The sequence below is a fragment of the Lemur catta genome, chromosome 12 (genome assembly GCF_020740605.2).
Source record: "Lemur catta isolate mLemCat1 chromosome 12, mLemCat1.pri, whole genome shotgun sequence".
NCBI classification, from domain to species: domain Eukaryota; kingdom Metazoa; phylum Chordata; class Mammalia; order Primates; family Lemuridae; genus Lemur; species Lemur catta.
This window is the reverse complement of record NC_059139.1, coordinates 9,639,697-9,654,814: the sequence shown is the minus strand read 5'-3', so window position 1 is coordinate 9,654,814 and position 15,118 is coordinate 9,639,697. Positions and strand designations below refer to the sequence as shown.

At 47.2% G+C, this 15,118-nt stretch overlaps 1 protein-coding gene across 2 annotated transcripts in view; it reads left to right on the top strand.

The window, feature by feature from the left end:
* ANKH (ANKH inorganic pyrophosphate transport regulator) overlaps window positions 1-15,118 on the top strand; it is a 133,202-nt gene that overhangs the window by 84,972 nt on the left and 33,112 nt on the right. For both annotated transcript variants that reach the window (XM_045566389.1, XM_045566388.1), the window contains exons 3-6: window positions 2,577-2,695; window positions 5,638-5,721; window positions 11,881-12,051; window positions 13,827-13,961. In XM_045566389.1, the coding sequence (XP_045422345.1) occupies window positions 2,577-2,695; window positions 5,638-5,721; window positions 11,881-12,051; window positions 13,827-13,961 (509 nt within the window). The remainder of the gene's footprint in view (window positions 1-2,576; window positions 2,696-5,637; window positions 5,722-11,880; window positions 12,052-13,826; window positions 13,962-15,118) is intronic.

Genomic DNA, 15,118 nt, shown 5'->3' with positions numbered 1-15,118 from the left:
ATCTCTTCGTTTATAAGGATATCAATCATATTGGAATGGGAGCCTACCTGACTCCCATGTGACCTCATGTTACCTATCTATTATTATATCTGCAGTGACCTTATTGCCAGCTGGGTCACATCCAATGTCTGAGTTTTGAGGGGTCATAGTTCAGTTTATAACACCATCCTTCTAGATCTCAGTCTTTCCCCAATTCCATCATCCCAGCTCCAGCCACTGCAGTTAAGTCCACGCAGCTGGTGTTTTATCTGGACTATAACCTTTACCCGGGGATTTTAGCTCATGAGCTATTCATAGCCAGCCCCGTGCTCTTGCCCTTGGCATTGCATTGCTCTGCTCACCCGTGTGGCTGCCTTTGTCATTGCCAGTGGCCTCAGCTGGGGTGTCGGGGGGGGGGGCAGCATGGGCAGGGTCGACACTGTCTCCTTGTACCTCCCTGCACAGTGAACATTTGTTGACCGGATGAAAACAAAGTGCAAATAAACAGCAGCAGCAACAATAAACTTTGAGACAAAATTTCCACGGTTCGGCACCCCAAGTAGACCATTTGTATGATTAAGCAACGTCTTCCCTTTGGCTTTGTGTGTCAGCCAGCTTAGCTCATGTCTGAATGCAGTTCTTACCTCGCTGCAAAATCAGACTGGAGCCCTCCCTCCCTGCCTTCCCAGGTCAAGTGAGGTCTCCTCTAATCCTCTTTTCGTCTCCGTAGGGCTTCTGATCCCAACGGCAGGGACATCACAGCTGCCTCCCTCCTTCCATGTCCCCCGCCATAACTAAGCCCATCCTTCCAGGTCTCTGCCTCTCTGCCACGGGACACCTTCTCTCCTGGATCCCTTTTCTTGCTGCTTCATTGGCTCTGACCCTGCCACCTCCACACCCGGCACCTTTACTCACCTGGCACCTGGGCTTTGGGTTGCTCACCTTTGTCCCTCCTGGGAGGAATGTGAGCTTTCCTCCTGCACTTGCCTCACCCCACCCCACCCCACCTTGCTCTCTGGAAATGAGCCATCCCAGCTCCTACCCCTGGAACTCACTCACGTGCACCTCCACCCCCGCCACGATTCCCGTTTGTGCTTTTCGGTATCCTGGCTGTCATCCCCAAGACCTCACCTGATCCAAAATTCCTGTAATTCAAGACGCTTCCTGACAAAAGGACGGAGGGTTATTTCTTTTTACCAGTTAATACAGTAATAAGTTGTGTCCAAACTTTGCAATGTTGGAAGGATTCTCATTATTCCTCATAAAGCTGCCATCCCCACACCCCTGGGCTGTGACCCGGACCAGTCCATGGACTGTTAGGAACCGGGCCAGGCATCACCGCCTGAGTGAGCTCAGCCTCCCCCCTCGCCATCACCCCCCACCATCCGTGGAAAAACTATCTCCCATGAAACTTAGGAACCAGCACTGGGCCACACAGCAGGAGGTGAGCAGTAGGAGAGAGTGAAGCTTCATCTGCATTTACAGCCGCTCCCCATTGCTCGCATCAGCTCCTGAGCTCCGCCTCCCCGCCAGCCCTGGGTCCATGGAAAAATTATCTTACATAAAACCGGTCCCTGGTGCCAACAAGGTTGGGGATGGCTGACTTAAAGTGAGACTCCTTCTGTCCTCTAGCTCCTTTCTGATTTCAAAACAGCTTCTGTAGTTAAGTACATTGATATCCATAGTTAGAAGAGAATAAAAGCAGCAGGAACACCTACTGTTAGAGCACTTGTCAAACACTAAAATTATTATTTTAATATATAATCTAAACCTATATCAAGAAGGTAGAAAACAGCTCAATATTTCATTTAACCTTTGCTAATAACACCTGTCAGGATGCCCAGCTGTGCATCAGAACGACCTTTCTCTGTGTTCCCTTACCCCTGTTGGGCACGGATGCACTCGTTCAGCCCCTACTGCCCGAGTACCTGCCACGTTCCAGACACACACTGGTAACAAATCCTGATGTTGGAAGGACTTCAAAAGCACCTCCTGGTTGTTATTTTCTACTGTGCAGGACTATACCCGACGTTGCTACTCTCCTCCCCAGAAATAAAATAAAAGGACTGGCAAGTGTGGAAAAGTAAGCTTCAGAATTTTTGTTGAAAAGGCATATTAACATCTAGAAATTTTCTCTTAGTAAACAATTAAGAATATGTGTAAACATGTAGCTTCAAGCCTATCCAAGCATTTTTATATATCAAAATGATGGAAATGACTTAAATATGCAAGAAGAGGAGATTGAGTAAGTTGATCAATCTACTTACAAAAAGGGATTCAATGAATTAAAATGTAGAGGCACATCATGGAAAGATTTTCATGGTTTACAAAAAAGTGTATATATAACACGATCTCATTTGTAGGTTAAAACACACACCACAAAAGAACTTGGTGATTAGAACCTAGAGTGTTAGCTGGGACCCCTCTGTGTAGAGGGATGAGATTGGAGATGATTTTCTTCTATTTGCTTATCTAAATTTCCTAATTTTTCTATAACAAATGTTACATTTAAAATTGTTTTTAAGCTTTTGAAATAAAAAGCATATAAAGATATCTTTTTGTAAATATTTCCATGTATGTTTTCTGGCCCTTTGCAGCTTACAGTGACTTAGGCTACTACATCATCAATAAACTGCACCATGTGGATGAGTCAGTGGGCAACAAGACCCGAAGGGCCTTCCTGTATCTTGCTGCCTTCCCTTTCATGGATGCCATGGTGAGTAGGAAGGATTGTTGGCTTCTTGTTTTTTTTTTTTTTCAACAATGGTAAAGTATACAGAACACAAAATTGACCATTTTTCTGTTTACAGTTCAATGGCATGAAGTCCATTCACACTGTTGTGTAATCAATCTTCAGAACTCATTTCATCTTGCAGCACTGAGACTGTATATCCTCTAAACAGTATCTCCCTACACTCCCCCCACACCTGCTGGCAACCCCCAGTCTCCTTTCTGACTCTATGAGTTTGACTACCTCATACAAGTGGAGTCATATAGTATTTGTCCTTTTGTGACTGGCATATTTCACTTGGCATAATCCTCCGGGTTCGTCCATGTTGTAGCATGTGCCAGAATTTCCTTCCTTTTTAAGGCTGAATAATTTCCCAGTGTATGGATGTGCCACATTTTGCATATTTATTCTTCTATTGACGGACACTTACGTGGCTTCCCCCTTTGGACTATTGTGAATAATGCTGCTACGAACATGGGTGTACAATTATCTCCCTGAGTCCCTGCTTTCAGTTTTTCAGGTACATACCCAGAGGTAGAGTTGCTGGACCATAGGGGAAATTTTAATTTTTTGAGGAATTAGCATCCTGGTTTTCATAGCAGCTGGACCGACCGTTTTACATCCCCACTGGCAGGGCACAAGGGTTCCAGTTGGCCGTTGACTTTTAACCAGTCCATCTTGTCAATTTGTTTTATGACAATTGTGCTGTATTTGCTACAAGTTCTGGTGGGCAGCAAGAGCGCCCGTATGACAAACTTGACTCAAATATAAAGTTCTTTTCTGGTGTACTCTGCATGAGAGGGTCAGAATAGCTTTCTGATAAACTTCCCACTTAGTGGTATAAACACCCAGAGTCGCAGAGTGAGAATCTCTTGTGGACCCTGACAAGGTTTTATTACTTTAATAACTAGCATTACTACATTAGCTAAGGACTGCTCAGTTCCATACATACTTTGTCATGATACTGAAGAGTTCTTAAACAATGCTTTTTTTCCCCCCCAACTGTGTTATAGATATAAAAGAGGCGTAGCAAAAAAGAAAAAAAAATTCCAATAATGTCCAAGGCTGGAAAGTAAACCCTTTCTTTGGGCTCCATTTTGAGTGTCCCTTGGGAGGTAACGAGAATGTGTTAGTCTGTGTGGTTTTTTACCTCCCCCGCCCCACGTTTTATGTACATTTGACGTGTGGGGTACATGGATGTCCGCGTTGAGGTGAGGCAGCAGCCCCAAATCCTGGCAGGAATGAGGGACAGTAAAATATGTGGGGTTCATCGTCTGCCGTGTTATCTGAAGTCTCAGTTTGCCTGTAGATTATTGGCGTGTTGTCATCGAATCCCTGATAGCCTACTGGTTTGCATGGTAGCCTGCGATATTAAACTCTGATCTGTGAATGAAAGTTCCGGTTAATTGCTGTGGCGTCACTGTAGGTGGGAGGACTGGGCCATCTGCACACTGGGACCCCGATTTTCCTTCTGTTACCTGTTGCTGCATGTACACACTCTGGAGTGACACTGTTGACTCAGGCAGAAGGCGGCAGCGAAGGGGCTGTCATCCCCAGCACCGGCTCCCCGCAGTGCGCGCTCCCTGTGGTGGGAGCACGGGGCTTGGCAGTCAGCTGGAGAACTGCACGCAGTGGCCTTTCTCACATCCCCGAAGAGTCCACGATCCTGCGCTAGTATCTGTCCTCCATCTGTGTTCGTGGTGGGAATCTAAACACCTAGAAGAATTACAACTGTACAGAGAATTCCAGGAACAACTTGGGACTGTTAATAAAAGTGAATCGCAGACTCTTAAGTACCCAGTAGTCCACTTCCCTTTGGCTGTATTTATTTGCCGTGAGAGAGTTTCTACAACTCGGTGTAACACCAGAACATTTGTGATTGGTACCCTTCTCTTCCATGTTTCTTCCATAAATTCCCCCAAAGACCCTAATAAAACAGTAAGAGAGTGCTAATAAAAACCCAAATACTGAACATTTATAAAGAGCAGGTCGTCTCCTCTCCCGACCCACACACACCCCTGGCAGCAGGGCCCTGAGGTGTCGGTGGGAGAGAGGATATTGTCGTCCAGATGGCTGTCAGACGGCAGAGAGCCTGCAGGCTGCTATTTGCAAATGTTGTCTACAGTTTGCATTTCTTCTAACATTTGGCACCCGGGGACCTGGGAGCTGGGGAGGGCAGTAGCCGCTGCTGCACAAAGTCTAGACACAGACCCAGGGAGTAGATTCTACTGGTCTGATTGCATGCAGCTCCGGTGGAATGTTATTTCTGTCAGTCCAAATCGGCCTTAAGGAGGATGATCCTTAAACAGACCCTACCGTGAAGTTGAAATCCTCCCCAAACCTGCTGTCCCAGGGCGGGGGCAGAGGCAGGGCGGTCTTCATTGCCTGCTCCTCTCATAGGACCTTCCTCTTAATTTCCCTCAAAGACACAAAGTGTCAGATCGGATCCAGCCCAAAATCAGAGAAGAAAGCAGTAGAACCCTAATTAGCCACTGGGAACCTGTGACGCCTGTATTAATAATAACTCAGACCCAAATTAGAGCCCTCATTATAACACGCTTCATCTGAGGAGGCTGCAGCTGCTTTGTGATTAAGACGGCTCCAAGAGAGGGGTCGTGTTTTCTCCATTCTTGGTTCTCACTCAGCGTCCTGCCGGGCGCACAAACCTAGCGGTGTGCTAGCCCGCATATGGCTGGCACTAAATAAATATGTGCAGTCGTCATTCCACTTACAAATCTAATGTGGAAAAACTAGCCACCAGACCAAATTACAGTAATTTTACCAACCAAAAACTTATCAAACCTCTGCTGTGCTAAGGTTTTTTTGGGGTATAAAGTGTATTTCAGGAATACTTGGTATAGCACTACAGCCAGAAACAATGTCATCCTGAAAGTGTATCTCATGCCAAATTCTTTTCTTTCTGGCAGGCATGGACCCATGCTGGCATTCTCTTAAAACACAAGTACAGTTTCCTGGTGGGATGTGCCTCAATCTCAGACGTCATAGCTCAGGTAAATATGGTCTGTGTGTCAATCAGACCTACTCAGAGTCCCCTTCTGGCGTGTGTAACCGACGCATGTTTTATGTTCATTCACTGGGCAGTGCACTCTCCATTCATCTGGTTTGGGCAGCACTCGTACATCAGTGTAGATGCCAATAAATGTTTGTTAAATGAATGAGAAAAGGGGGCTCCCTGTAACAGAAGTAAGTATACTCTTGCAAGAATAAGGGTTGTATGAATTTAAATTTAGTATTGAGGTTTTGACTTTTATTTTTAAAGAGTGTGCATATGAAATGACTATAAAGTCATACCCTGTCCATTTTTGGGTGGTCGTAGGGTTGCCGTGCACTTGGCTGGGTGCCCTCTGCATGGCCTGGCAATATGCCATCTGTCACTCTCTTCTAGAGCGAGCACTCTTGGGAATTAGTCCTAAACCTTGTTTCTTATGTTGCTGCCATGCAGGGCTGCTATTCACAGGTCATTTGTCCATGTTCAAAAAGACCCAGGAAGTTGGTTCGGTTACCTTCCCACGTAGTTTGTGAAGACGACCTGCATCTAATCTGTTGGGTCCAATTCTCGGGGTCTGGCGTGCAGCCCGGCTCTCTGTCCTTCCTCCCTTCTTCCACCAGGGATACCACATGAAAAATTTTAGTGGGAAATTAGATTTAATACCTAAAATTTATAAATGAAACTAAGTTCCTACAATCGGGGACTTGGGAGAATGATTTCGTCACAGAAGAGGAGATTAGACTATGATCTTTAAGTTCCCTTCCACATTCTCAGTTCAGTTCCGCAAACATTGCCATGCATTTTGCCCCTATTGTACACCTTCATCTTTCAGCCACCATCTCGGAATAATCTACTGCTGAACTGTTAGTATCTCCCAAAAGACCAAGAATTAAACTTCCAAATTAATCACAATTACACTGTGGATCACTATTAAAAGTAATTTAAATTGATTTCTGCTAACACCCTGTGTGTGTGTGTGTGTGTGTGTGTGTGTGTGTGTGTATGTGTGCCTGAGTACTAGCTAACATCATTCTTTGATATATTTCCATTAATTTTCTTGCAGAGTTATTAGAGAATTTTGTCCCAGTCTTACTTTCAGCATCCTCTGAGAGAAGAACTTAAACTTCCTTATTCACATTAATCACTTAATTTTAAATTAAGGAAGTACCTTTGATTTCAAACGTTGCATCAGCAATTCAGTGAGCATTTGTGAGCACACATTTTAGATGTGTGTTTTTTTAAAGGCAAGAGAAAAAAGAAAGAAAACCCTTAACTTTGCCTAAAATAAATATAGTAGGCATCCAAGGACAGAGGGGAAAATGCATATATCTGGAAATACTTTGCCAATACACCTACAGACATTTTCCTTCTCAGTGTTAAGCCCGATTCCAGTTGCTGGCTGCTGAGGGCGGGCTGGCAAGTGCAGAACAAACAGGCTGGTTAGCAGGAGTGTGGAAGCCAGTTCAGGTGCCATCTGGCCTCAGGCTGTTCCTGGCACAATAGTTATTTTAAACCTTATTGTTTGAGTTCCTACCACAATTTGTTTGGAGGAATTAAGTTCTCTTTTTGTTCTTAAGTCTTTTACTCCCAAGTTTCCTCTCATTACCTGGAAGCATTTGTTAGTTACCTAATTCCGTAATTAGTAAATAGGTCCTATGCAAAGCACCTTGAAATACCACCTTGGCATAAATAACAAGTAATCATCAATGATGAAATGGAAATCATTTATAATGCCTTGAATTTCAACGGCAGCTCTCTCTCTCTTTTTTTTAAATGTTACTAAGCTAATCGATTTCACACAATAGTACAAAAAAAGCTCTTGGTTTGGTTCAAACGTGTAACGGCTTTTCTGTGCCACCATTATTATAGTAGTTATATGTTCTGGTCATTCATATTGCCAAGGGATTTGGGAAAAAATACTGCTGTTTTTGTTTTGTTTCATGGCCATCTAGACTTTCTTAGTGTGCTCAATATCCAAGTGAGAATTCTCTCAAGGATGTTTACCCTCCCTGGGTTCCCTCGTCCTCTGACCTCTCTGCTGTCATTAGCCCTTTGCCTTTTGAGGTCAGTTGACATCCCAAGGATGATGAGATCATAATCTGTAAATTCCCTTATCCCCTGCCTTTTCATCTTAGCCATCCAACAAAATCCCAATCCTGAACCAACCCCGTGTCATGCATCGTTCTCCACCTGCACCCAGAAGCAAAGGCTTCTGCAAAAAGTTACACAGTGGGACAAATCGACCAAGCCACAAATGCGTAATCTTATCCCGCACCTCTGCTGACTCTGCAAGGACTATTTCAGAGCGTCTCTCCCCACCTCACACGGTAAACTGAAGCAACCACATTCTTCAACTTCCAGCCGCCAAACCTTCGAACCCTTGGATCATCTCCGTTTTCCCTGCATCCTAGGAGAGGAGGCCTTCGTCCTGTGGGCCACCCTCTGTCCCACCTTCTCAGGAACCCACTGATCAGTTATCAGTGATTCCTTCTTTCCCCCCTGATTTCTCTTGGCATGTAAACAAGCTCAGGTATCTGCCCTCTTAACACAACAGCAACAAGCTTTCTGTGGATCCCACGAACCTCTTTCCCTACAGTTCTCTCCCCCTCTTCATTGCGTCATAACCAAATTGTTAGGAAGGGTGGTTTCCACTCACTGTCTTCATCTTTTCACTTCCCTTTTACTCTGTTCCCTACTCGAGCCTGACTTCCACCAGATGGTTCTTACTAGTGACCTTCACGCCAGTAACCCCAGTGAGCAATTTTAGGTTCCTTCACTCTGTGGACTACTCCTTCCCACCGGCCCTCACCCCACTGCGGTCCCAGTTTTTCTCCCGGCGTGTAGCATCACTCTCCTCTACTGATTTGTACACATTCAAGTTTCCCAAAGCCCTTCCCTCTCCTCACTCTGTGTTGTGTACCTGAAGAATCTAACTCGGCCTCCGTTTATCCCGTCTGTGACACGATTCATGATCCCCACATAAATACCTGTGGCCCAGCCCTCTCCTGTGGGCCCCAGACAAGGCTCCCCAAACGTCCCTGTGACGTTTCCACTCGGATCCTTCAAAGGCACCTGAAGCCTGACCGAATGACCCTCTGTGTCAAGCGTTTCTTTTTTTTTTTTTAGACAGAGTCTCACTCTGTTGCCCAGGCTAGAGTGCCGTGGCGTCAGCCTAGCTCACAGCAACCTCAAACTCCTGGGTTCAAGCGATCCTCCTGCCTCAGCCTCCTGAGTAGCTGGGACTACAGGCATGCACCACCATGCCCGGCTAATCTTTTCTATATATATTTTTAGCTGTCCAAATCATTTCTTTCTATTTTTTAGTAGAGACGGGGTCTCGCTCTTGCTCAGGCTGGTCTCGAACTCCTGACCTCGAGCGATCATCCTGCGTCGACCTCCCAGAGTGCTAGGATTATAGGCGTGAGCCACTGGTCCCAGCCTAAGCGTTTCATTTTTGAGCTCACCAATGGCTCTACCACCCGTCAGAAAGCCAGGAACCACCTAAGAAGAGTCTCCCTTTATCCCCAACCCTTTCAGAAGTTAATCCTGGGTATTTCTGCAGTCTGCCCACTCTGCCCAGCCCTGCTGCCCACCCCTCCCTGCACTGCTAGGGAAGCCGCCTCGCTGCCCTGCCCCTCTGCCCTGCCTCCCCCCCAGCCCCCCCTGCAGTCAGGGTGATCTTTTCCCAGTGAAATTCTGGCCGCCTCCCCCCTGCTGAAACCTGCTTTAAAAGGAACTGTCTGGTGTTCTTGATAAAAGGCCAAAATCCTGATCGTGACTCCAAGGTGCTAAAGACCCAGGGGCCCTGCGGCTCTCCGGGTGCCGTCCTCTCAGCCCCCTGCTCTCTGCGCACCGGCCACAGGCCTTCTTTCAGGGCCTCCGTGTGGCAGACCCCCACCCGCCATGGGGGTCTTTGCAGGCACAGCCCCCTCTGGCCAGGAGGAAGCGCCCTGCCTCGGTTCCCCCAGCTCCTGCCCGCCCTGCGCAGGCTGCAGGTCTCAGCTCGGACGGCACAGCGCCCCGCAGGGCTCACCCCCTCGCAGCGCCCATCCTCCCACGGCTCTCCGTGGCTTTCTGCAGTGGACGCTCAGCAGCGTCGTCCTCTGATTAACACTCCTGCCTCTTCCAGGACTGTCAGCCCCGGCAGAACAGAGTCTGGGACTGGCTTGTTTATCACTCAATCCCAGCACCTGGTCCGGGGCCAGCACACACCTGCCTCCCACTCAGACAGTCGGTCCCCTCGGGAAATAATCTGACCTATATCCGATGGCTGCCTCAGATTCAGAATCTTAATTCTGGGTTGAAATGCAAAGGGCACGAGTGTTGTTATTTTAAGTTGATAAACAGCACAGTCCCCCATGAGATGTCAGATCCGAGGTAAGGGCTGCAGCACCTGGCATGGGGCTGTGCGATGCAGGCGAGGCTGACACCACCTTCACCTGGGCCTTGGGAGCCTCCTGGCTGCCTCCACCCGCATCTTCTTGTCGTCTCCACGCTCAGTGCTCTTGTGCCCGTGTCTCCCTTTCCCCTCTCGCCCAGACCCCCGCTTTGGTCCTGCTGCTCAGGCTCCTGTCTTGCGGAGCCTTCCCAGACTTGGCAGAGACTACGTCCAGGGTTCACCTTCATGTACAGCATTCATTTCCACACAACTAGTTTGCAGCCTCTAAACATCATTTCAGTTTATGTTGTAGGTTTTGTGGAAGTTAAATGTGTCTCTTTGCATCTTGCCATTGATACATTATAGTTGGTCCACTTGGAAGCAGGATGCATGGAGAAAGCCATGGACATCCTTGTTTCCATCACTGAACCCCACTGTATCCACGGCAAGTGTGAGCGTGAGCATGAGTGTGAGCGTGAGTGTGAGTGTGAGCATGAGTGAGTGTGAGCGTGAACACGAGTGTGAGCGTGAGCATGAGTGTGAATGTGAGCATGAGTGTGGGCGTGAGTGTGAGCACATGTGGGTGTGAGTGCTCCCCCAACTCGGGTCTGCTCACGGGTGTTGCCTGTGCTCCTGGCAACCTGGTTGTGTCCAAGCAGCACCTCTGTCCTCTGCGCTCCCCTGGTGATTCAGTGACAAGGTGGGTCTCATCTGTAGGGTTTCAGAATGACAGCCGGGACATGCCTGTCGGTCTATGCTATAAGCAAACCGCCTCTAGCACCTAACCGCTTCCTTTCATTCAGAATCGTCTCTCTCCGTTGCCTGCTCTTCTGGGTTCCCTGTGGCAGTGGGACGTACCAGTACAGTAAATCACGCCATTCTCCAGCTTGTTGTGTAATTTTCCATCATCACTGATCTCTTGATAATGCAGTGATCAGGACAGTCCTTTGGTCAGGATCACTCATGGGCATTATATTTTAATATGCCTATTTTCCCACGAGTATTTGGCTGTTAAGGTTGACGTAGCTCAGAAATACACCTCCCCCTACGAATCACCCCACCTTTGCACTCAGTATGCTCCCGGGGTCTTCTGAATGAGCGGGTCCCAGGAGGACTCTGGACAGAGGCTGGGTTGAGTCTCTGATTAACCCAGGAGGTTAAAACATTGTTAAATGTGCTTTAGAGACAGTACCATTGAATAAAGATTGACACTTTGTTATAAGGTCAATCTGTCCTGACCCTGGGTATTTCAACTGATTCCACTTCTTTAAGTTTGTATTTTAAATTTTAATGTTGGTTGTTTTATAATAATTACTGTTGGTGTTTTCTGCAGCATTTTTAGTAACTCCCATCCTACAAATGTTAATATCTGTTTTCCTGTATACAGTCATTGATCGCTACTGTATTTTCCTTCGTGGACAGTGCTCAGGTGTGGTCACACGTGCCCCTCAGTATCAGCCTCGAGAGGGCAAAGCTCGACTACATTTGGGGGTGGGAGGCCAAAGTTTCTAGATTTTTTTTTTAAGCAATAACCTCAATCAGACATGCAGTTGCCTTCGAAGAATCTCTATGGTGGATCTAACAGAATCATCAGTGAGTTCCTCCAGTGAGGCCCCCACATCCGCACCTGAACTGCACGGGAGCAACATTGAGTCATCGCCCACGCTTCCGTCCCCTCTGCATCAAAGACCTGCCTGCTCCGGGTTCGGGAGGGTGGGCCCTCGCTTCTGTCCCTGGGTACCCTCGCCTCCCTCTGACTGGGTCCTGTCTCCCTTCTCCCAGGTTGTTTTTGTAGCCATTTTGCTTCACAGTCACCTGGAGTGCCGGGAGCCGCTGCTCATCCCGATCCTTTCCCTGTACATGGGCGCGTTGGTGCGCTGCACCACCCTGTGCCTGGGCTACTACAAGAACATCCACGACATCATCCCCGACAGGAGTGGGCCGGAGCTGGGGGTACGTCTTTAACACCTCAGAGTAGAGTAAAACTGTTCCATGTCTGTATGAAATGAGAGATCAATAAAAATTGAGAAATCAAAGAAATCAAGTAATCAGATTGGCCATGATGTCATACACCCACAGGCCACGTGCTAGGTAGCATCCACCGGAAAAGGCAGTTGGAGGGTGAATGAACCCCAAGAGATGGACGTGATTGTGGAGGTCACTGTCCAGCGTCCTCGTCCCATACGAGGAGACTGAGGCACAGCAAGTCGTGTCAGGCCAAGGAACAGATGCAACATTTATGGTTTCTCTTACTCTCTATCGTAAGTTATTCCATCATCAATAAAGATTTTAGGGCTCACGATACCTTTGCATTCACATTTTATTATTTTTAATCTTACAGCAGGGATCGAGGCTTTGTTTATACTTCCTGCACTGGCTAATCGCAACCTCTTATTCAGGTACCCCCTAGGGACCCAGCAGAGCATTAGGTACTACAGGGCAACACAGACAATTTTAAGATATGTTCTCTCCCCTCAAGCAGCTTCACGTCCCGTCTGGCAGATCAGACCCACACGGCAGCAACAGTCAGCACGAGTCCAAGACAGCACAGTACGCATCTAAGAGTCACCACAGTTGAGACAGACATGGTAATGTGGTCTGAGAAGCCTCCTTGGAGGAGGTAGAGCTTGGCCTGTGCCTTTTCGGAAGTTGAGTAAGAAACAATAACACACAATCTTACACCAGTGACCAACGCATTCTGTTTATCCTAAGTACAAACAATATCTGACTTACATGCATGCTAATTTTTCTTACCCATAGGTATTAGACATCATTGGATTTCTCTGCATCTAGGTATAAGGCAGATACAAATGGTCATATATAGCCGTGAAAACAATCACGACTCCCCACCCCCAATTCCCTCTTGGACCACACATTACTGTCGTCATGCCGAAACAGTAATTGTATTGACCACTTACCTCTGTCCGAGGTCAGGCCATCAGTGAAATCCTACCTAGTTATTTCCATCACTCCAACCACACATTGGTCTGGACAGTAACACTCCGTCTCTGAACATCCAGCCACCAGCAGAGGGGAAAACAGTAAAGTGGCTGAGGTCATTCCATGACGTAACTCTTACCTCGTGAAGAATCAAAACCAAAACTGCAGAAGGAAAGCCAGGCTTTAAAGATATCACACACCGTTGCTGCAGAAGTCTTAAAAACTCATTTGTTCTTTACCATGCTTTTGTTTTGCTTGTGCTTCTGAGCAGTTTATTTGACATCTATGAGAGCTTTGAGAGTAAGAACTTCTGTCTTAGATTTACACAGTGCCGAAATAATTAAGCACATTTCTATGAGCTGACTGATTCCCAAATAAATTATAATAATTTTTATTTCTAAGAGTTACTTCTTATTAACATGACTTCTAGCCAGTGAGTTTGATGACATAAACAGACTAATTTCGAACCTGTTTCTCAGGCCATGGGGTTGAGTTCTACCTTGGTTAGAGGCTCCCTGCAGGGAAAATAGCGGTTGGGATCTATTAAGCTTCGATGGGTGTTTTGATTTCACAGTCGCTTGCCAACTGTCTGAATTAATTTCTAATACGATGGAACATTTTATTTTAATTCAACTTGGCTCATCTACAGAGAATTTCCCTTATATTACTTTTAAGTGTAGTGAATTGGCTCTTGATTGGCATAAAAAGGAAAAGCTTTGATTCTCAATCATTTTTTCCTATTCTGCTTCTAGAGTTGAGTAAACCTTTTTCTCCATTTCTTAATGCAGGGAGATGCAACCATAAGAAAGATGCTGAGTTTCTGGTGGCCTTTGGCTCTAATTTTGGCTACGCAGAGAATCAGTAGGCCTATCGTCAACCTCTTTGTCTCCCGGGACCTCGGTGGCAGTTCCGCGGCTACAGAGGTACGGCACTTTTGGGGGATGCAGGCGCCTGTAATTACCTTGCAGGGTGGAGGCGGGTGAAATTTATTTCCAGGTCATCTTGAGAGCTCAGGTCGTGCCGTGAGATTCAGTTACATGACACAGTCATGCTGGGAAGCCACGAAGATCTCATTCAGTAACTTATAATGATGTCATTTTATGTTTTTATGATTATGGAAGGAGACGTCTAATTCATCCTTCTCGTTTGCCATATGGGGAACTGAGACACAGAAACACAGAACTAGCTGGAAGCTGGCGAGTGTCAGTGTCCCGGCCTCTGACTCCCACTCAGTTTTCCATTTCCCCGTGGCGTCAGCACGTGGCTCCTCACTGCAGCTGCAGGGGACGATGGAACGTGCCAGGCGGCAGCAGAGGTGGAGCACCCAGAGGTGCGGGGCCTCCGACTTGAGCTGGCCCACCCTCACCTGCCCCGCACCCTCCCGCTCGAGCCGCCCCACCCGTGGTGACTTCCCTGCTCCGGGTCCACCCTCCCCCTTGGATCTCCTCTACTGACTTGCTCACAGCTCGAGAACTGTATCTGGAAACTGGCAGCTACTCCAAAGAAAGACTTGACTCATTTTTTCCCTGTCAAGTTGGGTTTGAACAAACAGAATTACTTCACGTGTCTCCTCCTCCACTGCCCTCTGGAGAACTCATCCTGTCTGTGGAACCGCTGGTCCTCGGGAAGGCTAAAGGCTGCTCATTAGGGCTCCTGCCTAGGCGTTGCTATTGCAAGGCGCAGCCTGGAGCCCTTAGCTGCACCGTCAGCAGGCCCTCAGCCTGGAGCGGCCGCCAGTTTCCATGTCCTGGGAAGCTGCTCATGTTGGCCTGGAAAGAGAAGCCCATAAATCAGAAGCAGAATGCTTTCTCTTGCCTCAGTGTGTTCCTGGATTTTGTGTTTTGAATCATGAATGTCACCTTGGGTGGCTACCATAGCAGCTTTTGTGCTTCAACACTTCAGTTCAAGGTTCCCAGTAAAAAGTATGGGACCCGCATCACCTGAGTGCTGGACTGCCATCTTCCCCTTTAAAAAGAACACAACAAACTGTGGGTTAGAGCCATTCCAGAATTGCCCTCGGTGGCATATAGGCATATTGGTCATCTACGATGTGTCAGGCATTTATGTACGTTTCCTTGAC